Genomic DNA, 22,947 nt, shown 5'->3' with positions numbered 1-22,947 from the left:
TGTGGGGTAGGAGGCGAGAGAGGGAGTGGAGCTTGTGGACGGGGAGAGAGTGGAAGTCAAGGGGACAGAGAGATATTTTCATGGTGTGTGTCAATGGATAAGTGAAGCGTCATGTACATAAACCTAACATTATCAAGTGTCCCACGCACAAAATTTGACTATCGTAATTATAACTTGTAAAAATTTTGTTCCACATCCCAAGCTTCTAGACCACATTAGTTAAGGTGGGATGAAGGCAAAGGGTAGGCATGTTCCATCCCGCCAGAGAAGTAGTAATTGAGCACTTCGCTCATTAGGTTTAACTTGAGGCCGCTCACGAGGCAGATGCAGCCTTGCGTATACATGAACATGTGCGAACACAACAAGCAAAAGTTTGTATTAATTAGCTAACACGGTCAGATAGCCCTGTTCAATGGCGGTTTTATGTGCTTTCCTAGCAAAACCAAGGCCAATGCAAATTAATGAAGAAAATTAGGTAGGGACGGTCTACAAAGAGCTCACCATGAGGTTCTAGCCTAGATTTGTGTTGTGTGGCCACCCAAGCGAATCTACGTCCCCGCGACGCTCGCTCAGCTCTTTCACGCGCACATTTACTTAGGCTCGTGTGACTTGCTAGCTGAGGCTTAGAGTTGTTGCACGCAAGGATGAACGAGTGAAGTGTGCTGTGCATAAATCCAATATTAAAGTGTCTCACGCACAAAATTTGACCATCGTTATTATAACTTTAAAATCATTGTTCCCCGTCCCAGGCTCCCAGACCACATTAGTTAGAGTCAAGGGGTAGGCACGTTCCATCCCGTTGGAGAAGCAGCAATCGAGCACTTAGCTTCTTAGGTTGAACTTGAAGCCGCTCATGAGGCAGGTGTAGCCCAGCGTATGTATGAACATGTGTGAACACAACAATGAAAAGTTTGTATTAATTAGCTGCCTCTCCAATGGCGGCTTTATGCACTTTCCTACCAGAACCAAGACCAATGCAAATTAAGGAAGTAAATTAGATGGGGTCGGTCCACAAAGAGATCACCATGAGGACCCAGCCTAGATTTGTGCCGTGTGGCCACCCAAGCGAATCTACGTCCCCGTGACGCTCTCTCGGCTCTCTCACATGCACGTTTACTCAGGCTCAAGTAACCTGCTATCCGAGGCTTAGAGTTGTTGCACACAAGGATGGACGATTGAAGTGTGCTATGCATAAATCCAACGTTAAAGTGTCTCACGCACAAAATGTAACCATCGTTATTAAACTTAAAAAAAATTGTTCCCTTCCCAAGCTCCCAAACCACATCAGTTAAGGTGGGATAAAGGCAAAAGGTAGGCATGTTCCATCCTGTTGGAGAAGCAGTAATCGAGCACTTCGCTTCTTAGGTTGAACTTGAGGCCGCTTATGAGGCAGATATAGCCCTGCATATATATGAACATGTGCGAACACAACAATAAAAAGTTTGTATTGATTAGCTAACATGGTAAGATAGCCCTATTTAATGACAGTTTTATGCACTTTCCTAGCAGACCAAGACCAATGCAAATTAAGGAAGAAAATTAGATGGGGACGGTCCACAAAGAGCTCACAACGAGGACCAGCGTAGATTTGTACCGTGTGGCCACCCAAGCGAATCTACGTCCCAGTGACGCTCACTCAGCTCTCTCACGCGCGTGTTCACTCAAGTTCGTGTGACTTGCTAGCTTTGGCTTAGAGTTGTTGCACGCAAGGATGGATAAGTGAAGTGTGTTGTGCATAAATCCAATGTTAGAGTGTCTCGCGCACAAAATTTGACCATCGTTATTATAACTTCAAAAAAATTGTTCCCCGTCCCAGGCTCCAAGACCTCAGGCAAAGGGTAGGCATGTTCCATCCCGCTGGAGAAGAAGTAATCGAGCACTTCACTTCTTAGGTTGAACTTGAGGCCACTCATGAGGCAGATGTAGCCTTGCGTATATATGAACACGTGCGAACACAACAAGCAAAAGTTTCTATTAATTAGCTGACACGATCACATTGCCTTTCCAATGGCAGGTTTATGCGCTTTCCTAGTAGCACCAAGACCAATTCAAATTAAGGAAGAAAATTAGGTGGGGATGGTCTACAAAGAGCTCACCATGACATGACAACCCGGCTTATATTTGTGCCATATGGCCACCCACGCGAATCTATGTCCCCGCGACATTCACTCGGCTCTCTCACGCTTAGGCTCGTGTGACTTGCTAGTTGAGGCTTAGAGTTGTTGCACACAAGGATGGATGAGTGAAGTGTGCTATGCATAAATCCAACATTAAAGTATCTCACGCACAAAATTTGACCATCATTATTATAACTTAAAAAATATTTCCTAATGGCGTCATTGACTTGCCTACCGGCAATCAAAGCCAAGGAGCAAAACCCAACATAGTAATATTTTTCCTTCTTGTAATTAGTTTTCTGTACTGCACATGAATAATTCATAAATTTACTCTCATACAATGTAGCTTATCAACCCTATTAGATGGCTCAAAGATGTTGTCAAAGCTCTAGGCGGTACCACTCCTTTAGTGCAATCCAAGGTATTGGTACAAGTAATTTTCTATGAGTTAAGATCTCTTTTGAAGTACCTGATTCGAGGAGGACAGGCCAACTCGATACGACCAGGACAGGCCATCTCAATGTTATGAATTGCTGATGGAGTAAGGAAGCACCAATTAGGTAGACTTTTGAAAAGTCCACGCCTGCCTACAACAGCTTAAGGATAATGGGTACTATGTGCCAGACTTCTCATATTTTTGAATAAAGGCGTTCAAGGAGGGAGAAAGCAACGTGATTATGACTACTGAGAGGCTTTGTCAACTAAATCAACATGACATGGTATGGAACATGTCTAATCATTCTTTTTATCTTTAGTTATGTTACATCTTTTAACTTTCATCACGCTATTCTCATCTTTTAGGATCTCTTTGGTCAAACCATTGTAGCAATGAGCTTTCATGCTATTCTGGCTCAAGTCTTGGATGTGTTGAATTATAGTTACACTGATGGAAACCCGGTACGCATCAGAAATTTCAAGCTCTAGGCTCATCTCACTTTCTATAGGCCATATGAGTTTACCTCTTCATTGTTTGAGATTTATGGTAGTGGATGTGACCATCCATGTGAAGCGATAGAGAGTGCACTAATTCATGCTCTAGTTTATATTGATGAAGTTCTTTAAGATTGGAGACTTAAACTGTGCCGCATATCTAAGGAAGCGAAGTGAAGTATAAAATATGTAGCGTACATGGATGTACTCGTACCCTTTTCATATGGATTTGAACTTATTGTCTTTAAGACCTTAAGTATTGATGTACGAACTTGTGAGGCTTGGATTTGAATGGTTTGATATATTAACGTAATATTATTAGTATATGCAAACGGATACGAATGCAAATTAAAACAAAAGGAAAACAAGTAAATGAATAAAATTTTAGTACCGGTTTGTAAAACCAATCGGTACTAAATTGCGCGTTTAGTGCCGATTGAGCTGCCCGGTACCGGTCGGGCACCCGGCACTAAATGGGATTTCCCAACTGGTACAAAAGGTCAATCATCCAACAATGTGAGGACCTGGCCTAGATTTGTGCCATGTGGCTAGTGATTCTATATCTCCGTGATACTCACTCTGCTCTCTCACACGCGCGTTTACTCAAGCTCGTGTGACTTGCTAGGTGAGGCTTAGAGTTGTTGCACACAAGGATGGAAGAGTGAAATGTGTTGTGCATAAATCCAATGTTTAAGTGTCTCACGCACAAAATTTGACCATCGTTATTATAACTTCAAAAAAATTGTTCCCATCCCAGGCTCCCAGACCACATTAGTTAAGGTGGGATGAAGGCAAAGGGTAGGCATGTTCCATCCCCCTGGAGAAGCAGTAATCGAGCGCTTCGTTGAACTTGAGGCCGCTCATGAGGCAGATGTAGCCCTGCGTATATATGAACACGTGCGAGAACAACAAGCAAAAAGTTTGTATTAATTAGCTGACACGGTCACATAACTTAGATTTGTGCCGTGTGGCCACCCAAGCGAACCTATGTCCCCGTGACGCTCAATCGGCTCTCTCACGCGCACGTTTGCTCAGGCTCGTGTGACTTGCTAGCTGAGGCTTAGAGTTGTTGCACACAAGGATTCAGTAGTGCTAGTAACTTGCAGCGTCCGCTAGGGCTGCCGCGGCAGCAGCTAGCTAGTAGCACCTATATATAGCAGATGCAGCCAGCCAACATCAAGCCCAGCAGTTGCAGCTGGGTAGCAGTGTGCAGCACTTGCAGCTATATCGGCTTCATGTGCAGGTGCAGCACAAGGCGCTGCAAATAAGCAGAAGCTAGCTAGCCGGCGTACCATGGACGCTGGCACACCAAGGCATTGGAGCTGCACACGAGATAGGCTGGAGGCGCTCGTGGGGGCAGGAGGTGAGAGGGAGACGTGATGGAGCTTGTGAACGGGGGAGAAAGTGGAAGGGGAGTGACTATAGTGTGTTGTGCGGGAGTGGATCCACTATGGGGTCTGGACTGCTGGAGCTCTCCTATCTCCCTGCATCCCATGGAGCCCCTAAAGACCCCTTAAAAATTTCATCCATGGGTGAATAGGAGGAGGAAGAAGAAGAGAAAGAGAGGAGGGAGGAAGAAGAGGAGGATGAGCCCCCTCCCTGAAGTCCCGGATCCGCCCCTGGTGTTCTGGACAAAGACTTAATTTCGCCGTGTGCCGAGACTGAGTGGACAAATGGAGTGTGTTGCACACAAATCCAATATTATCGAGTGTCCAACACACAAATATCCCTAAAAGGTGCCGTTATTAAAAGTTTATGATTCCCATCTTCCAGCCAAGATCACATTAATTAAGGTGGGAGGAATGCGAAGGGTGGAAACATTCTTGTTTCCAACAGGAAGCCACAGCCCACAAACAGATCAGATAAGAAATAGCTATAGTCACTATATATCACCGTTCCCGTGCGTATCTCAGCAATCGAAATCGACAGAAGAAAAGGCCTTTACAATGCCCTCTTCCTCCTCTGGCAACCCGGTCGGCATTGGCGACAAAGCGGCTGCGCACGACAACATGAGCATGCCGCGTTGGTGGACCTGTTGAGGGGAATGGTAATGAATTCCGCAGATCTTTTAATTTTTACCCATTTCATATCGCTAGTACTCACAAAGATATATTTTCGCCATGTACCTGAGACTAACCGGACCGGACAAATGGAGCATGCTGCACACAAATCCAACATTATCAAGCGCCCACACACAAATATGCTGCAAAGGCCCGTTACAACGTCAAAATTTTATGATTCAAAAACTCTAATGTCAATTTATGAAAGCATCAACGTGAAGGAGAAATAATTGTGAAATCAAGTTCAAACAAAATTTAGTGGCAGTTAAAGTTTACTACTACGTAGTATAAGGCTCTGGTTAACTATTTACTACAGGTTACCTGATGAGTATTTTCCTGTGTGTTTTTGCGATTTCCTCTGTGTGTTTTACCTAACGCACAAGGAAATGAGTATTTTCCCTGTGGGTTTAACCATTTCCCTGTGTGTGTTTTAATACCGACAAGGAAAAGCGAATTTCCCTGTGGGTTTGGTTATTTCCCTGTGTGGTGTTTGCACACCGACAGGGAAATTCCGTTTTCCAGTAGTGGTGGATATATTGGAAACCCAGATTGGCGTTAAAAAGACGCACTTGCATCAACTGGAGAGGTTACGAGACACAATGGAACTTGGACATGCACTGGTTTGAGAAGAGCACAAAGAATGACACAAATGGCTCTACTAAGCTCAAGCTCCAAGTTGATCGATGGATCATTGGCTAAGAAAAGTGGTGTCATTATGGAAGTTGAAAAGTCAAAGGTACTCTTAGCTACTAACCATCCATCAGTATGCATTAGCTATTTTGTTTCAAGCAGGTCAGAGCGGCAACGCTGATCTCTGATTGGCAGGAGGAAGTGCCTTTCAGGATTTTTGACGACGCCAATGGCAAAACCAAGGCATATACTTATATCCAACTTGCAAGGTCTTAATTTCACAATTTGTCAAGCAGCAATATAACGAGTCATCATCGGGGTGTTGCAGAAAGTCGTGGACGACGACGACGACGACGACGCGGAGCTGAGAGAGGCGCCCGCGGGACGAGTACGGCGATGGCGGTGAAGACCGCGCGGTGATCGAGATGAACGAGCACAACACCAGCGGAGGTTACCTGGCGCGCGAGCTCTGGAACTTTGGTGAAGGACGGAAGGCGACGGTGAGCAGGAGCGCTGTCAGTGAGGTTGTCAGGCTCAGGCAGCTCAAGCACAAGAAACGCCGGCTGAACTAATTTCTCAAGTGTGGACGGCAGCAGCTACTGCCGGGGCTAACTGAGGTGCCATGGCATGGCATGTTCATGAAAGCCGTTATATAGCATAGCTACCATGCATAGACGATCAAGTTCTATTGAAACCTTCCACCGTTGTGGAAAAATGTTAAATAAAATTTAATGGCTACGATAATTTGAACTACCGGATGTATAGCCAAATGTTTCTAATTTTTTTACAATTTCTAGGATTTATTTTTTTCCTAGTACGTCTCATCATTCTCATTAATCATTAATTAGTGTGTGACTCGTTAAACACCATTTCCTTGTCCTAAACTCTCAATGTCATATTTTGACCGTTAAACACCGTTAAACTCTCAACTGGATTAGCCTAAGATGTGGTTTGACTAATTACAGTCTTCAATGTCATATTTTGACCGTTAATATCTTATATATTATAATGTATATAACCACAAAATACTTTGAAATCGTATGGAATTGGTTTTTTCAATACAAATCTAATGATATCAAATTTCAGTATACTATGTAAATCAGTTAAAATTAAAATATTTGAATCTTGGTCTAGCATGTCATAGTTTGAGATAGTATTGGATCAATCTTGATGGGATTTTCATTCTCATTATATGAAGCGTCATGTTAGTGTCTTTTATGACGTATACGTGGCAAAGAATCAACGAAGAGAGAGGTGAAATGGATTTCATCTAATTGAAACCTATGTACATTGTTTTTCAAAATAAATCATTTCTTGTATGTAGTCTTGGAAATAATAAACAATAAAATTATGCATTCTATGGAGCTATTTCAACATCGAAATAAATGCTATCTTACTTAGGCCAGTTTCAATGGAAGGTTTTTTCATGAGCATTAAATTGTATACCGTATTATCAATTTTGCTGACTTGACAAGGCCATTACGAGGGGAGAGAATAAAGAATTTCATCATATGGGAGAGGAGTTTCATCTCCATGACACTCATCAAGCACAGCTATTAAGTTCTCAGTCTCGGTAACTGTCCAATTAAATTGTGCATTAAGACTGACTTTATGTGATATTTTTGGAAAATAAATATGAAATGTGCATTGGCCTTTGTAAAAGATGTAATTCAACCGTCGGCGTTGCAACTTCAAAAAAAAATTATGGTTTCATGCGTCTAGCCCGGACCGCATTAATAAAAAGGTGGGAGGAAGGCAAAGGGACACAGCCTGTTTCAAACCGGAATACACAGCCCGCAGGACAGAGAAGAAGTTCTGCACTCAGTAGCTGTTCCCGTGTATCTCCGCAACCGGAATCGAAGAAAAGGCCTCTCCACGATGTTCTCTTCCTCCTCCGGCAACCCGGCCGGCGGAGGCGACGAGGCGGCTGGGCGCGGCGGCATAGGCGTGCTTGGTGGCATCGGTGGAGCTCCTGATGGGGATGGTAAGAGATTGCACGTACTTCTTCTAATTTTTTACCCATTTCAGATAGCAGTCAATCGACGATTCTACGTCCGCCATTGTTATGCTCGTGGTCGCAATTGATGGGAGCCTGATATACAGTCTCCATCTGTGATGCATTACAAATACTGCCAAGTTGCTGCCTCGTTAAGATTTCATCGCAACGTTGGTGTTCTTGGATTGTCTGGCTGTGGACTTTGCTGGCGCTTTAGATAGATCAGATCCCGGTGTTTTGGGCCGGGGATTATAGCTCAGCTATCTCTGACTCCAGACCAGATACCAGTGTTGTTGGTGATGTTGGATCTAAAAGTAGAGAAATACAAGATTGAAGCTTGAGAGCACTGCAATGTACTGAAGTTTGCAAACGTATCTGCTCGTGTTACAAGTCCTTTTATGTATAGGCTCTTATGTACCACACTTTGCTTTCAATCGAAATGAATCATTTACATGCTGCAAAATTCTAGTACTTGAATGGATCGAGCAAGGCTAACACTTGGACATCGGCATCTTTACAGCCAATTTTACCTTGTTTTGTGATTGTCTAACTGTATCAATGTAATAATCACCTTGTTTGAGTCAATTACACATGACATCACACGCATGCTCTTAGCTAGCTTTACTTAAGTAACGCATGCATCAGGCTTGTGGCAGGGTATCTAAAACCTGCGGATTGGATAGTATTCCTGCAGTTGCACGTGTCAGACAATTGGGAGAGAATTCAGGTGTAGCAAGATAATAGCAGCAGTGGTGTGCACTGAGTTTGATGACTTAAAATCACTTATTATGGGCAATGAAGTTATGTGGGAGTTTAGAACTGTAGAACCCATCATTTTGATCCTCACTTTCTTTTACATGACATGACCTTTTTTTCTGCATTTAGAAGATCTGGATGTCTCGTCCCAGGGAGAGGACTCTTCTAGGATCTCCATGGAGATTGAAAACTTAAGGTTTCAGTTAGCTATGAAAAAGAAAGAGCTTCAGTACTCTCAGGAGAACAAGAAGCTGAGGGCAGAGCTGGCTCTGAGGGCAAAAGACATGGAGCATCTAATCAAGGAAAATGAGGAGCTAAAAGCCCAGAACGAGGTCCTCCAAAACAAAGTATGATTTCAAATTTCAAGTTACATCTCCTGGTATCACAAATGCTAGATCTGTACATGAACACAGAAATAAATTATAACTCTCAGGAGAACAAGAAGCTGAGGGCAGATCTGGCTCTGAAGGCAAAAGACATGGAGAATCTAATCAAGGAAAATGAGAAGCTAAAAGCCGAGAACGAGGTCCTCCTAAGCAAAATATGGTATTTCAAATTTCAAGTTACACCTCCTCGTATCACAAATGCTAGATCTGTACATGAACAAAGAAATAAATTATGATCTTTTGCAGGGACCTGTAAATTATGGTATTTCAAATTTCAAGTTACACTTCAGGTCCTGTAATGAACATGTCTTTCATGACTACCGCAACTGCCCTAAGAGGCGACAAGCTGCTAGTTCCCCTGAAGAAGAGGACGGAGAGGACTCACTCTACTAGGCTGCAGCCTGTTCACCGCATCCCTTTTGCACCCAAGCATCGGTCTGTTGATACCCAGGAGTTTGCAGTGTCTTTTGTTCCTTGTAGTGAAGGTGGAGCTTACTCTAGTGTCAGGTAGCAGTATAACTAGTGGATTTGCAGCAGAACATGAAGATGTATGCATCTGATCAGTCGCCGTTTTATGTTAGTGTTTGTGATGTTTATGGTTATCTAAATCAGGAGCTTCCGTACAATTATTACGCCCTGGACTTTCTGGTTTAATCATCAGTGAACACTTCAGTCAACAGAAAGTTATGTTCTTTTGCATGATGTGTAAGAAACACTTTTATGTGATCACAACTGCAGTTATCTACTCCCTCCTTCCCAAATTATAGTTTGTTTTAGTCTTTCTATGTTTATAGACATATGATATATATAAGTGCATGATAAAAAGCTAAAACGATCTATAATTTGGGACGAATAGAGTAACATAAAATCTATGAATAAAAAAAAGCTAAAATGACCTATAATTTGGGACGAATGGAGTAATTGATAAGCAACTTCTGCGCTCATGCTGCATGACTTGTGATTGGGTGAAATTACTTCACCTATTTCTTCGGAAGAAATTCAGAACCTGAAATCAGTAAATAACCCTTCAGGCATCGCTCACTGCTGTTTCCGTATAAGTAAAATACCATGATCCCAAAAATAGCCATCGAGATATAACACGAAAATATCGCCATCACACAGCACGTACATTCCATGAACACATGACACGGTAAGTACAACGTACACCCATAAAAAACAGAGGCAATGCCATCCTGAATTTCAGAGCAGAGCCACACCCACCCAAGTACCCAACCACACGGCATTGAAACCTCGACGAGCAACAAAATTCCCATGTCGGCTGACGAGGCTGATGCCGCCGGAGCAGACGACGCCGGCGAGCTCCTCGTCTGGCCGTGGACCGGCATTCTCTCCACGACCGCCGCTGATGAGGACGCCGACGCCGCGGCCACCCTCGCCTTCCACGCCCATCGGCGCTTCGCCGGCGTCGCAACCACCGCGCTCCGGGAGGAGCCAACCACCCACCAGCATCGCCAGCAACACTTCTTGCTGCTCCACTTCGGCAAGAGCTGGGCGGGCCTCCGGGACGCCATGTCGCTGGCCGCCTACTTCACCGGCGCCGGGAGGAGGAAGTGGCAGCGGCGCGGCGAGGGCGACGCCGGCTGCGTCTTCGGCTGGGCGGCCGTGCGAGAGGACCTCATCGGCGACGGCGCGGTCGGGAGGTTCCTGAGGGAGTCCGGCACCGCGGCGAGGAGCGTGGAGGACATCGAGAAGGACGAGGCCAGCGCCGCCGTCATGCTCGGCGCCGTCGCCAGCGAGTACCAGAGGAGGGAGAGGTTCTTGGCCGCCAAGAACGAGGAGATGGCCAGGGTGGTCCAGAGGATGGAGGAGGAGAGCAACAGGCTCCACAGCGAGCTCAAAGGTTAATCCATGCAAGAAAATGCTTTTTTTTTTAAAAAAGGATGGTCCAAATGTCAAATACCATTTTCAAAATTGTATGACCAAAATATCCCTGATTGCTCTCAGAACACGTGTTTAGGATAATTGCATTGGTAATGATCCTAGACTTCTGTCCGAATCTGATGATAACGCAAATGTTCCTGTAATTGTTGGCAGAGCTAAAAGCCGTAGCAGACAATACCCTGCTAGAGATGTTCCGTGGCGCCGATGAGGAGAACAATAAGCTCAGGGCAGAGCTGGATGCGATCAAGGGAGAGGTCAAGTTGAGGGTGGACAGAATCCAGGAGCTCAAGGAATGCAGAACCGAACTGCACTGCAGCAAAGTGGAGAAGGTATACAGAGTTCTATATATCTGCATCGCAGAGTTCAGTATGGATCTGCAGTTCACATAAACATGCATGTGTCTGAACCGACTCCTTGCTGTAGTGATGGATGCTGTCAAGACTCAAGAGTTGTTCACTACAGAAACATCTGTTTACCTTGAAAACTAGAGTCAATGTATCAGCAGTCCATGAACAGTAGCACCAAATCTTCAGCAGCAGAAGCCTGAAAGAACACATTTTACAATTCCATATGATAGTATAGTACCACCTCTCTCCTTCCATTAAAGATTTTATGGATCACTGTCACTGCATTGTCATGCTACACCCGGTTTCCCTGCTGTAGTTAAATTTACAAGCAGCTGGAAACAAAAATAACATCAGTTAAACATCACCTTCATTTACCCCCATGTGTTAGGCTATAGCATTAGTATTTTTTTTCTTTGTTCCAGTATTACACCACGAGTGGTCGCCAAGGCCAATATTGGCAGAACTTGCTTATTACACCAAAAGCAGTCACCCAAGACCAATATTGGCAGAATTGGCTCATTATACCACAAGTGGTCACGCAATCTGTTCCATTTTCTGTGTTTTTTGTCTACCTCTGTCTAACCTTCTCAATACAACATTTTATCTTATGCTGTTTCTGATATGATGGTTCTCTCAGCTAGTTATCGAGGTCAATTCATTGGACATGGCAGATAGGAAGCCCGAGGCGAGTGACCATGCTCAAATGCTTCATGATAAATATAAGGTTTCTTTCCATTTGGATTGAACAGTTAGCAAGACCATTTGCATCAGCTGTTTCACAAATGACCAACCAATTCATACAAATGCATTTACATGCATGTATGCTTTTTAGGAAGAGATGGAAGCCATCAACGCAAAAGTAATTCAACTTGAGAAGCAGCTGGAGCAAAAGGAAGCACAAGAGTCTGCAATATGTCTGCTGAACACGAAACTACAGGCAGAGGAAAACTTGAAGGAAGCATATGGACATCTGCATAAATTAGTGACAATTTCAAAAGAGTGTCTAGAGCAAGAACGTGAAAGGTTTCAAAATGTATACATTGACCTAGCACAACGAGATCAGCTGAACAGAGATGAGCTTCAAGAGACCCGCCAAGAAGTGATCAAGGTAAACGTGTTGTTTTTTTACATTTTCAATTCCACCTGTATGAGCAATGCTATGTATAAAAAGTTCCCTTCGTGGAATGATCATAATGCTCAGTGTTTGGAGAGCATGATGATCAGCGATTTCACAGTTATAGGGATCAAAAGGATGGGACAACTTGATGAAAAGCCCTTTCACCATGCGTGCAAGAGGAAGTACAGTGACAATGATCCAGACGGCAAAGCAGCAAGGTTGGTCTCAAGTTGGCAAGAGGAACTCAAGAACAAATCCTGGAATCCCTTTACCACTTTTTTGGTTGATGGAGAAGAAAAGGTACCTGTTCAATTTATGTACATTGATATCTGGCGTTGCATCTGGAATCTCAATTTTGTTTGAAGAGTCATTAATTAAAGGCCTTGCATCTGGATGATTTCAGGACGTTGTGAATGAAGATGATCCAAAATTGAGACAGTTATGGACCGAGTACGGTGACAATGTCTGCAACGCAGTGAAGGTTACCCTGACAGAGCTCAACGACTACAGTCCTCGGGGACGGCATGCAGTGAATGAGCTCTGGAATTTCAGGGAAGGGAGGAAGGCAACAATGGCAGAGGTGGTGAAGTATATTTTCGAGCAGCTGAAGACAAGCAGTTAATGGTGGAATATGGGTTGAAGCTATGGCACGTCTCAAGCTATGGCACGTCTCACATCTAGAGGTCTCGACGTAAACGTCCTGCAGGGTCTGTCTGTTTTGCTCTTTGCATATAGGACAGGCACCAGTCTGCTATGTATTTGTAAGTCATACCACTGTAGGCTGCAACATCATGCTACTTCTCTCCTAACCTGTAACATTAACGGAACTTTGTATCCCTGTTTCCGTTTTTGTACTATTAGACATCAGTCATGTGCAATTTGGGTCGTTAACACTAGTTCTAGTCCAGTGTTAGTAGTTGCCTCATAAAGGAGATTTCCTTATGAAATAATCATTCCAAAAGATGGACCCATGTCAGAACTTATTTCACTACGGACCTAGTGGTTATCCATTAATCTCTTAATGCCATAAACATGTAGTGACAAGAACCCATAAATAGTTGTGCTATATAAATGATGCAGGAAACCGTAGACATGGGTAGTCTATATCAAGTGATGGGTGTAGACTCTGTCATGCAGTTGAATACTTAGTATATTTGATGGATCAAGAGAATAAAATATAAGTGCAAGAATAAATCCCTGACCTAATGGAACAACCATTGGCAAGAGCAGGGGAACCAGGGATATAAATGGATCCAGATTTAGCATTCAAGTCTCAGTTGATATTTATTGTTTTGCTTTGCTTGTATCATTCCATCAACTTCTGTAACATTTACATCCTTTGACCATCCAAAATAGCACAAAACAAACATAAAATTCTGCTAATAAGACACTAAGATATCCATGTCAAAAGTGGAAGGAAACAATGAAGAGGAATGCTAACCTAGGAAGAAATAGCACAGCATAGACTTGACTCTTGGCTTGGATCTTGTATAAGCATCTTCAGTATATGTGATGCAACACTTTTACTTTAACCAGGACAACTCCTAGTTCCTACTATGGTTGCCTCTATCTCCCTCTCAAAAGCTAATACTTGGGAAAACAATCTAGATATGTACATGTTCCATCTACTGTTCCTTTTTTTTTTTTTTTTGGGGGGGGGGGGGGGGGGGTATAGTCACCAAGCCTTCATTCTCTCAACACGAGTTTATGTTTGCACCTCTTTATCTTTGTAACAGAAACTACTGCCTCTAATTGTCCGTCTTTTATTTATCCAACTGACGTTCATAATACACAACATGCACAAGAAGAATAAAACCATAGAAGCCATATAAGCATTACCAGAGAATCTCAATGTCAACATCAGCTTCCATTTATCTTTTCCATAGGTATGCTGGCATTAATTCCTCGTTAGAAAGTACATACATTCACCATTAACTGCAAAGGTGAACACAAAGATTTCTAATTGCTTCTTGGCTGTTTGGATTGTTCAGAACATATGATGCAGTCTTTCCAGTGCTTTGGCATGTCAGATTTAATTGATTTCCAAGCTGTGAAGACTGCAGAAGAAGCTTATATTAGTAAACTTACAGTGAGGCTATAAATAAAAAATGAAACATGAATTTAAGCACTTAATGGATGCAATGATAACATGCCAATCATATGAAAGTAAATAGTTTCCCCAAGAAAGTTCTCATTACACTTACAGGAAAGGCAGAGTAAAACTGCTAACATCAATACAGTATATTAGTTGAAAACCAATCAAGGCAATATTGTCACTATCATAATACGCTGTTACAGCTTGTGGTTGAGTTCTGATGATTTTCATGATTTTTATCTAAGAGATTTATATAAAGTTAAAAATGCTCAAGAGTTGGCATTCGTGCATATCCCGTGCTAATATATATTAAGGTTTTCTCTTAAACACAATTTGTCCCAACTCAAAGTTAAAATAGTGGAACCCTAAGGCATAACAGTAATGTGAAGAGAAGCAGAGGAAGACCAAAATTGACATGGGAAGAGGCAATAAAAGGATATATGAAGGGATGGAATGTACCCAAAGATTTAGCCCTGGATAGGAATGCTTGGAAAACAGCTATTCATGCGCCCGAGCCCTAATTTGTGGCTCTTGTTGAGTTTCAACTCTAGCCTACCCCAACTTGCTTGGGACTGAAAGGCTATGTTGTTGTTGTTGTTGTCAAAGTTAAAATAGTATCAAATCCAGTGATTGCCACATCAGACATGCATGTGCAGAAAGAGGCTTACCATGCAAGAGTTGTTTGGTGTTTTGCAGCTCCACTTTGAAGTAGGCACACAGCTCAAATAATGGCACCAAGAACAGTGTTGACTAGCATCGAACCCTTGAAAAAGCAACACCAAGCCAACAGTGAACCTGACAACAAAAAAGTTTAGCAAAAGACAGTTGAAACGTAGAGGCTGATTAGATCATTATCATTCTTTTGATCAGTATGATATTTACCCAGAAATTAATATCACTGTAGCAATAACAAAAAGTATGATTTGATATATCTTGAACTTCCGTTTAGTTACGCCCATCGGATATCCAAGAGGAGAATTCTTTTGGTTAATATATCCAAACTGCGGTCGCATTAGCAACACAAAACCAAGACAGAACCCTGATGTAAATCCTCCAAGGTGAGCGAAGTTGTCAACATGTGGAAGGATCCCAACAGCTAAGTTGATGACAATGATCATAACAAGAGTCAAGAGTGCTGCGATCTGATTTTTTATAAACAATAACAGAATTAGAAACATGGAATATGGAATAATTTGTGAAAAGATTGCATACATTTTAGAATCAACCTTGTTCTCATATATAGTCCAATTTGTTATGAGCTCTGACAGCATGGAGCCCAATAGTCCAAATAGTGCACCTGAAGCGCCAACAGATATATTTGACACCATAAATAAAGATGACAGCAAGCTGCCACCAACACCAGAGATCACATACAGTGCACCAATCCTCACTGCAACAGACAATCATTAAATAATGGTCAAGTTATATGATCATCAGGCTTGAAGGAACCATCAACCATCAGACTCCAGATAATGGAAGACGCAGTGTACAGGCACCAAAATGAACTCCAGATAATAAAAAAATGTAGTGTACAGGAATTAAGAATCTGTTTTCCTCAAAAAAGAAGATGACACTTACTGAAACCAAATTCTTTCTCGAGCCTGATTCCGATCAATACGAGACTCAACATATTAGCGAGTATGTGGATAACTCCAGCATGCAACCAAATGCACGTAATGAGGCGCCAGCCTTCATGATCTTTGGTAACTTTACTGGTTTCCAGTGCCCCCATTTTCAACAACCTGGGGAATGACACATATGTTAGTTGAACCTACAAGCTATCAAGATTATATCAATAAGCAGGAGAAAAATCAAAGTACTGCTACCTGAGGGTATAACAAGAAAAAAAATCTCAATAGGGGGAAGTGACCCTAAATACATTATCAAACAATAAGGTTTAACAAAGTTATAGAACAGCACACAATGGTAACTTTGTATGACTGCAATTGCTTCCTCACTGGGTCTAAGATTTGCATATAAACAATTGTTTTATTTTAGGAAGAAAACTATTCAATCCATGATACTGTACATGATATGGATTGACAGGATCTCTCCCATATGCCAGTACAAAGAAATAAAATTTCTTTCTTTGATAAGAACAAGATGGTAAACAAGTAGCTGACTACTAAGATCATCCACTTAGACCACCTTTAGTAATTTAACCCTACGAAAAATAGTATGTAATCTCCAATCTTGTTCAGAACATTACATCAGCCAAGTGTTGCAAGTGTATCAGAAATATCGCATGCAAGTGTATCAGAAATTCCGTTCACCACTGAATAGTTAAACCAGCAAAATTCCCGATCAACTGGCAATTGTTTGGACCAGCAAGTGTATCAGAAATATCGCATTCCAAAACCTCCAACCTCAATTGATTAAAAAAATATTAGTGTTTAGGATATTCATAAAATTCAATACGAACAAACTGTGATGATTATTTAAAAAAAGAAAAGAAAAGGATTTTCGCCGGAAGAGAAAAGGAATAGTGACAGAAATTCCTGTCTCAAAAGACTTCGATACAAGCAATTTCATAAGATATGCGCATTTAAAAACGGAAGGCCATAACGGAAGCACATTTCATACGATCTGCACAATCTCTCACACTGCACGCATCTAAAGCAATAACCTAACCCGAGCAAACTGCAGAAAGATCCAAATTTGGGCAGATTGAATAGTGCATTACGTGGCGGAGGAGGGGCCGACGAGGGGGTTCTCCTTGAACGACTGGAACGCGAACCTGCCGAGCTCCGGCACGAGCCAGCAGCCCTGCGCGGTGGCGCTCTCGCCGACGGATCCCCCTATCGCGGCGCCGGTGGCCTGGGCGTGCGCGGGGCAGTCGTTGACGTACATGGTGAGGACGAAGAGGACGACATTGGCGACGATGAAGAGCGGCACGAGGAACGGGAACCACCGCCGGAACGGGCGGAACGCGGGCGGCGGCGGCGGCGGCGGGCGGCTCCGGTGCTGGTGGTGCGGGCCGTGGCGGCCGTGGTGGCCCGGGCCGTGGCTCCGGTGGCGCTCGCTCTTGGGCCGCTCCTGACCTCCTCCTCCGGTGCCGCCGCCGCCGCCGCTGGTCACGTCAATGGGGACCACCGCCGTCTCTCCCCGCCGCGGCATGGCGCGGCCGGCGGCGGGGGCCGCGTGGGCGGCTGGAACCTGGGTGGCGGCGCGCGGAATGCGACCGCGGGGGGCGGGATTCTGCGGCTCGGGAGGGTCGTTGGCGCGTGTTGCCTCGTGGTGGAGATGGCGCGGAGGAGGGGGGAGGGGAGGAGGACGGGGGACGCGGTGGCGACCTGCCGACCTGGGATGGAAAGGACGGAGAAGAAGAATGACCTCTATTTTTAGTATTTTCTCAGCCGGCGGAAATGGTAAGGGCTGATGGAGCCTAATCATGTTTAGCGATTTTATTAATAATTCGAAAATATTCAGCTTCGAAATATTTTTTCAATTGATTTCTGCTCCTCGGAAAATTCATAAACCTAGATCTTAACGTTCTGCGACGACCATTTCACTCTTGCGTGCTTGTCCACTAAGGGCAACCAAAAGAGAGCATAAATTTCGGGTGATATGATTTGAATTTTTTTTTAAAAGGATATGATTTGAATTTTGAATTGAAAGATGTACGTATGGCCCATCTCAAATCTCGCCATTACTTTCTTCGTGTACTGACTGCTACGAGATCACTATACCTGCTTTCAACTGCATTAACCGCTACGAAACACACGAATAAAGATGGCCAAACTACCATGTCGCTGTCAGCTAACGACTTGGTCCGTGAACTGCCTTTCCTTGACGTACGTGACAGAGAATATCCCGATCAGGTAGATTTGCCCGTCCGCATCACACTGCGTTTGGTACAGCCTGAAAAAGACTGCCAGCCCATGGTCCATCCATGGATAATAGTAACGCACACCATTTTATTGAATTGATCTTCATCTCGACAATTGGCAGAATGTGGGCAAAATTTGAATGTGGGTTTCGGTTTAAAATATTTTTTTTGCTATAATGACCACCACATATAAGGCTAAGTGCTGTCAAACACCAGTCATGCAATCGAAACCCCCTGAGACCTTCCATACACAGCAAGATGAAAAATCAAGAAAGCATTATATCACTTAACAAAATCAAGTTACAGTCTGGTACGCGGTAACCATTAAGCACAATTAACCAGTTGTCGCACTATGTTTGATTCATAAGACATAACGTTTCTTCAGGTACAAACAAACGAAACCTCAACCCAACTCAACATACAGCCTGATCGGATCCAGTTAACTTATAAGCATGACAAAACATTTATACAGTATAAAGGAACTTCTCTGCTTGAAAAATGCTATATTCATGCACGCTCATAGTATATGCCTCCACAACGAAGTTTCTGAACCCATCTGTTGCACCCTACCAGGCAAGAAAAATACTTGGAGTCCAAGCAATTATTGAATGCCGAGCAATTGGCCCCTGCCTGGTGGCAGGGTGTGCTTCATACTAGCTCAGCAATCCCCCAGCAGGCACAACCATCTTGTGCAGGGGTGCTGCTGGCTGTGTATGCCAGAGTGGATGGTCTACAGGTACTTGACCATCCCACGGCCTTCCACACTGAGCTTCGACGCCTGAAGGTTTTTCTTCTTGGGCGCTTTCAGCTGCTGCAATTTCTTGTTCATCTGCAATTCCAACAAGAACAATTAATTGTTGCTCAGTCAGTCCCACTTCATCAGTTAACAAGCATGGCAGAACCTAAACCAGCTGATAACAGGCAGACAAAACTAAAAAGTTTTGATGATGCGAGGAAGACCTTCAGCCGGCGCTGGTCTTGGACAGCCTGCTTAGCACGAGCCCGTATCTGCTCAGGATCAATTTTGGATTGTGGACGAATGACAAAGTCCAAAGGCGAGGCTTCTGGCCTAGAAGCATGCTGCCTTGAACTACTTTGCCCAGACTTGCGTCTAAATACAAAGCATAAAATAGATTAACCCAAAAATTAGAAAATGGTGACAAAAACCTGCATCCATGCATCAAAGGTAAAAAAATATGATGAATTATCAGACTTACTGTGAGAAGTCAGCATCAAGATCATCATCTCTAGATTCCATTCCAGAGCTACTTGACGAAGGCCTTCATGACAGAAAGGATAACCAATAAGAATACAACATACGTCTGTAATATACAGGATAAGAAGACTGCAGTATTCAGATGGCCAATAACTGCATGCTCTTACTTCTTCATTTGTGGCCGCCTGTAAGGTGCTCTTTCATCATCATATCTCCTCATATCCTCAAATCTTGTGCTCTTGTTGAATATTGGTCGACTCTGAATTTTTTTTTTACAAGTACCAATTAGAGAACCCTTGACAGTAAACAAGCGCACAGATGATGCGTGTACTGTGAACACAGACTTACCCATTTGTCAACCAGCTCCTTAGCTAATTTCCTATTTGCAGTAGTCTCCTCATCGGATTTGGACAAAAACATAATGACCTAAACATGCATCATGGATAGGTTTAGCACATAACACATAATCTCAAAAAACAATACATCAGAGCGACCACGGCACCACGCAAGCCAAAAAGAAGTGTACCTTTCCCAGACCACTTTTCTTAAGCTGCTCTCTTCTGTCATGTTGTTCCAGGTCAATTGGAAACTACAAGAGGCATAAAACTTTCATTAGCAATTAAATTTTTAGGAGCCATCAAAACATAAACCAGACAACTAGGTTCTTATGCAAGAACAAGGTTCTACAATGCAAAATGTAGAGAAGGAAATAGGTGCCTACATCAGCTAATAATTTCAGCACAGCAGATCGAATATTCATGTTTGGCATGCTTCCATCAGGCAACGGCTCGAGCCAATTTTTTAGAAGTGTGAGAACTCCATGATCAAGAAATTCCTGCTGAAGATTCTTCCTGTTCAACAGATATGAACAAAAAAAATATTAGTGTTAGCTTTATAAAAATAGCAATAGGTACTGACAATACAAGGCTCCAGATATCTTACTTGGAGAGAACATCTATGAGCAGAGGAAGCTTCACAAGTTTGTTAATGGCTGGTTTTGATTGCCTGTTCAAGTTTGCATCTTCTTCAGCTGCTACCTCAAACTCAGCAATGAATTGTTCCACTATAAGACCAATATCTGCACGTGGGCGATCATTCTTCTTCTTCTTATTATTACCCTTAAAGAGTCGCTCAATTTCGTCATCCTCCTCACCCTCCTCAGCCTATAGTAAAGAATCAATCCATATTATCAGTGATAATAGGGAAAAAAAAAAGATAAACCATCTGGTACTATTCTGTAGCAAGAGTACATATATTGATTTGGACAACTCATAAGATGGCATAGTGTCATGGACAAGAAATCAGCAGATGTAATCGACCCAACAAGGGTACGACACAACCATGGTTTTAGCTTTTATCATAAGACTAAACCCCTAAAGCTTCTACAAAATTCAGTAAGATTATGAAGTGGATCTCTAATATCATGCTTTGGTTAATAGGGAACTGCAGCCAATTCCTTTGGTTAATATAGTCACTACAGTGATTCGCATGCAACACAACAGAGGTATGATAAAATGAACTAATGGACATTTGATTAAACATCTACGAGTACTATGACAATTTGTCTTCAAAGAGTGCAAAAAATATGCTCTGGGGCACCTGAGCAATTAAGAGCAAATACCTGTGCATAGCGTCCAGGAGAATGCCGCTCATTATCACTACCATACCGATCAGCTGGATCAACCCCAGTGTCATCAATGAAATTATCATCATCTACAGTTCTAACGCCTTCTTGGTCATCCTGCTCCACCAGATTTAAATGGCATGTGGTGAGTGTTAGTATGTCCAAGACAATGGAAGTAGCAGCTAAAAGGAATTAAAAGCTGGTAAAGTGGTATTGCAGCTAACAAGTTACGATGATCTGATTTGATAATTGATATGCACCTAACCTTTTTACACAACCCAATCTGCGTAAGCAATTTTCTATAAAGAAAAAGAAATGCAAGAACTGAGATAAAAACTAATAATGATAACCCACTAGATGCATTATCACCTTAAACCGTATCTCTACAAAGAAGCCCTCAATTGCCATGTCATCTAAAAATAAAGTTAAGGTATCTTCCATAAACAGAATTCAACGGAGCAGCATTCTAGTTATACTATCTTCCTTGGAAATAAGATATCACAAACAGATTATACAGCTCTATAAGTTCTCTCATAAGCAAAATACTAACTTGCAAAATTAATAAGAGGCATATAAATAGACCATCATATAACCAAGCACCACATTTGACATCTAAATAGCCTACAAAGTTTACTTTAAAAATACTACATGAAAATAGTGGAGATGCTATCTAAAATACACCTGATCACAAAGGACTGGCTATAAACATTACAATAGAAGAACAATCTGAATTCCCTAGGAAACAAATAGCTTCTGGATGAACCAACATCACTGCTATACAAACTAAATCAATGATCGCATCACCATCAAGAAAAACTCAGCCAATGACCACCACTTAACAATTCCAAAGTCAATTGACTGATAAAAATTTCTAGTATATTGCTAGGAAGCATTATGATATCCTTCAAGAGACACGAGTGATCTCTCTGATGTCAACAGAATTTCAATTTTCCAATAGCCTTTCACACAAATCTCAGGGTAGCTCTAACGAGCTACTAGAGATACACACAGAAAGGGCATCCAAGAAGTAAGAAAGTCAACTAGAAGTGAAAATAGCTTAATGAAATTGAGACATAGAACGCAATCAAAATTACCTCCGAGTCACCACCGGCAATGGTATCCCAGAGCTCCTGGATCTCCCTCTCTCCATCATCCTGGACCTCCCCGCCGCCACCCCTCCCCCCTCCTCCTGACCCCCGCTTCTCCCTCGCCATCCCACTGTCCCTCCCCCTCCCGTCGTCCTCCCTCCTTCTCTTCTTCTCCTTCTTCTCCTTGCCAGCACCGCCCCTGGCGAGGTCCCTCAGCGCCGACGAGCCCTTCCTCTTCTTGGCCTCCGCCGCGGGGTCCGCGTCCGCGTCCTCCAACCCAAAGTCCTCCAGCCCGTCGTCGCCAGGCATGCCATCGCCGCCGCCGCCGCCCTTCTTGAGGAGACGCTTCCGGGGCTTGGAGGAGGATCCCGCCCCGCCGTCGTCGCCGTGGACGGGGGTCGGGGAGCGCTCGCGGTTCCAGTCGTCGCCGTCGCCCAGGTCGTCCTCTAGGCCCACGTAGGGCTCCGGCTCGGGGGAAGGATCCCGCGCATCGGGGTCCATGAGCGCCTCGCCGTCCTCGTCGAAGAGGCTGCGGGGGCGGATCGAGGAAGGGAATCAGGGTGAGACGACGAAACCCTAGGGAGAGAGGGGAGAGGGAGCGGAGCTAAAGGGATACTTACTCGTCCATGGCGACGGCGGCGAGCTGGGATTCGAAACCCTAGGTGAGGTGAGGTAAGACGAGCTGGAGGGAGGCGAGGAAGAAGAGTCGTCGGTGGGAGAGAGGAGAGATCGAGTCGGAGACGGGGAGGAAAGGGATTAGGAAGGAGACGGGGAGGCGGCCGGACAAGATGGGCTGGACTATTGGATGTTTCTGACCCGTCGGCCCTCACGGACGGATGGCCCGACCCGCTTGT

The 22,947-nt window shown here is 43.5% G+C and overlaps 4 protein-coding genes across 4 annotated transcripts; 2 read left to right on the top strand and 2 right to left on the bottom strand.

Moving 5' to 3' along the window:
• The first annotated feature begins 8,634 nt into the window (after positions 1-8,634).
• On the top strand, positions 8,635-9,530 carry LOC101755577 (centrosomal protein of 290 kDa). The gene is made up of 3 exons (XM_022826256.1): positions 8,635-8,836; positions 8,923-9,035; positions 9,122-9,530. The coding sequence occupies exons 1-3, from the start codon at positions 8,666-8,668 to the stop codon at positions 9,129-9,131; spliced, it is 294 nt and encodes a 97-aa protein (XP_022681991.1). The 5' UTR covers positions 8,635-8,665; the 3' UTR covers positions 9,132-9,530.
• Positions 9,531-10,105: 575 nt separating this feature from the next.
• LOC101774612 (factor of DNA methylation 2) lies at positions 10,106-13,369 on the top strand. Its single transcript, XM_012846234.2, has 6 exons — positions 10,106-10,736; positions 10,931-11,106; positions 11,762-11,848; positions 11,957-12,232; positions 12,326-12,541; positions 12,645-13,369. The coding sequence occupies exons 1-6, from the start codon at positions 10,148-10,150 to the stop codon at positions 12,861-12,863; spliced, it is 1,563 nt and encodes a 520-aa protein (XP_012701688.2). The 5' UTR covers positions 10,106-10,147; the 3' UTR covers positions 12,864-13,369.
• Positions 13,370-13,967: 598 nt separating this feature from the next.
• Positions 13,968-17,655, bottom strand: LOC101774207 (RHOMBOID-like protein 1). Its single transcript, XM_004968136.3, has 6 exons — positions 17,020-17,655; positions 15,915-16,078; positions 15,563-15,726; positions 15,219-15,478; positions 15,005-15,131; positions 13,968-14,298 (listed from the first exon to the last, which is right to left on the bottom strand). The coding sequence occupies exons 1-6, from the start codon at positions 17,451-17,453 to the stop codon at positions 14,173-14,175; spliced, it is 1,275 nt and encodes a 424-aa protein (XP_004968193.1). The 5' UTR covers positions 17,454-17,655; the 3' UTR covers positions 13,968-14,172.
• A 769-nt stretch (positions 17,656-18,424) lies between these two features.
• On the bottom strand, positions 18,425-22,876 carry LOC101773803 (protein IWS1 homolog 1). The gene is made up of 11 exons (XM_004968135.3): positions 22,714-22,876; positions 22,100-22,622; positions 21,003-21,122; positions 20,324-20,544; positions 20,103-20,232; positions 19,908-19,970; positions 19,730-19,807; positions 19,549-19,640; positions 19,383-19,445; positions 19,126-19,276; positions 18,425-18,994 (listed from the first exon to the last, which is right to left on the bottom strand). Exons 1-11 carry the CDS (start codon positions 22,719-22,721, stop codon positions 18,896-18,898), a joined length of 1,548 nt encoding a protein of 515 aa, XP_004968192.1. The 5' UTR covers positions 22,722-22,876; the 3' UTR covers positions 18,425-18,895.
• Positions 22,877-22,947: the final 71 nt, after the last annotated feature.

This window comes from Setaria italica, chromosome V (genome assembly GCF_000263155.2).
Source record: "Setaria italica strain Yugu1 chromosome V, Setaria_italica_v2.0, whole genome shotgun sequence".
NCBI classification, from domain to species: domain Eukaryota; kingdom Viridiplantae; phylum Streptophyta; class Magnoliopsida; order Poales; family Poaceae; genus Setaria; species Setaria italica.
This window is presented reverse-complemented; position numbering and strand designations above follow the sequence as displayed.

What these genes read in the sequence shown, in the direction of transcription:
- LOC101774207 (XM_004968136.3), bottom strand. Translation starts at nt 17,453, where the DNA reads ATGCCGCGGCGGGGAGAGACGGCGGTGGTCCCCATTGACGTGACCAGC. An exon ending in GTCGGCCCCTCCTCCGCCAC is followed by an intron (nt 16,079 to 17,019) that starts GTAATGCACTAT and finishes GTCATTCCCCAG; the next exon opens with GTTGTTGAAAATGGGGGCAC. An exon ending in GGACTATATATGAGAACAAG is followed by an intron (nt 15,479 to 15,562) that starts GTTGATTCTAAA and finishes ATAAAAAATCAG; the next exon opens with ATCGCAGCACTCTTGACTCT.
- LOC101774612 (XM_012846234.2), top strand. Translation starts at nt 10,148, where the DNA reads ATGTCGGCTGACGAGGCTGATGCCGCCGGAGCAGACGACGCCGGCGAG. An exon ending in ACTGCAGCAAAGTGGAGAAG is followed by an intron (nt 11,107 to 11,761) that starts GTATACAGAGTT and finishes TGGTTCTCTCAG; the next exon opens with CTAGTTATCGAGGTCAATTC. An exon ending in TGGTTGATGGAGAAGAAAAG is followed by an intron (nt 12,542 to 12,644) that starts GTACCTGTTCAA and finishes GGATGATTTCAG; the next exon opens with GACGTTGTGAATGAAGATGA.
- LOC101755577 (XM_022826256.1), top strand. Translation starts at nt 8,666, where the DNA reads ATGGAGATTGAAAACTTAAGGTTTCAGTTAGCTATGAAAAAGAAAGAG. An exon ending in ACGAGGTCCTCCAAAACAAA is followed by an intron (nt 8,837 to 8,922) that starts GTATGATTTCAA and finishes TATAACTCTCAG; the next exon opens with GAGAACAAGAAGCTGAGGGC.
- LOC101773803 (XM_004968135.3), bottom strand. An exon ending in TGCTGAAATTATTAGCTGAT is followed by an intron (nt 19,971 to 20,102) that starts GTAGGCACCTAT and finishes TGCCTCTTGTAG; the next exon opens with TTTCCAATTGACCTGGAACA. An exon ending in CTTGATGCTGACTTCTCACA is followed by an intron (nt 19,277 to 19,382) that starts GTAAGTCTGATA and finishes CTTTGTATTTAG; the next exon opens with ACGCAAGTCTGGGCAAAGTA.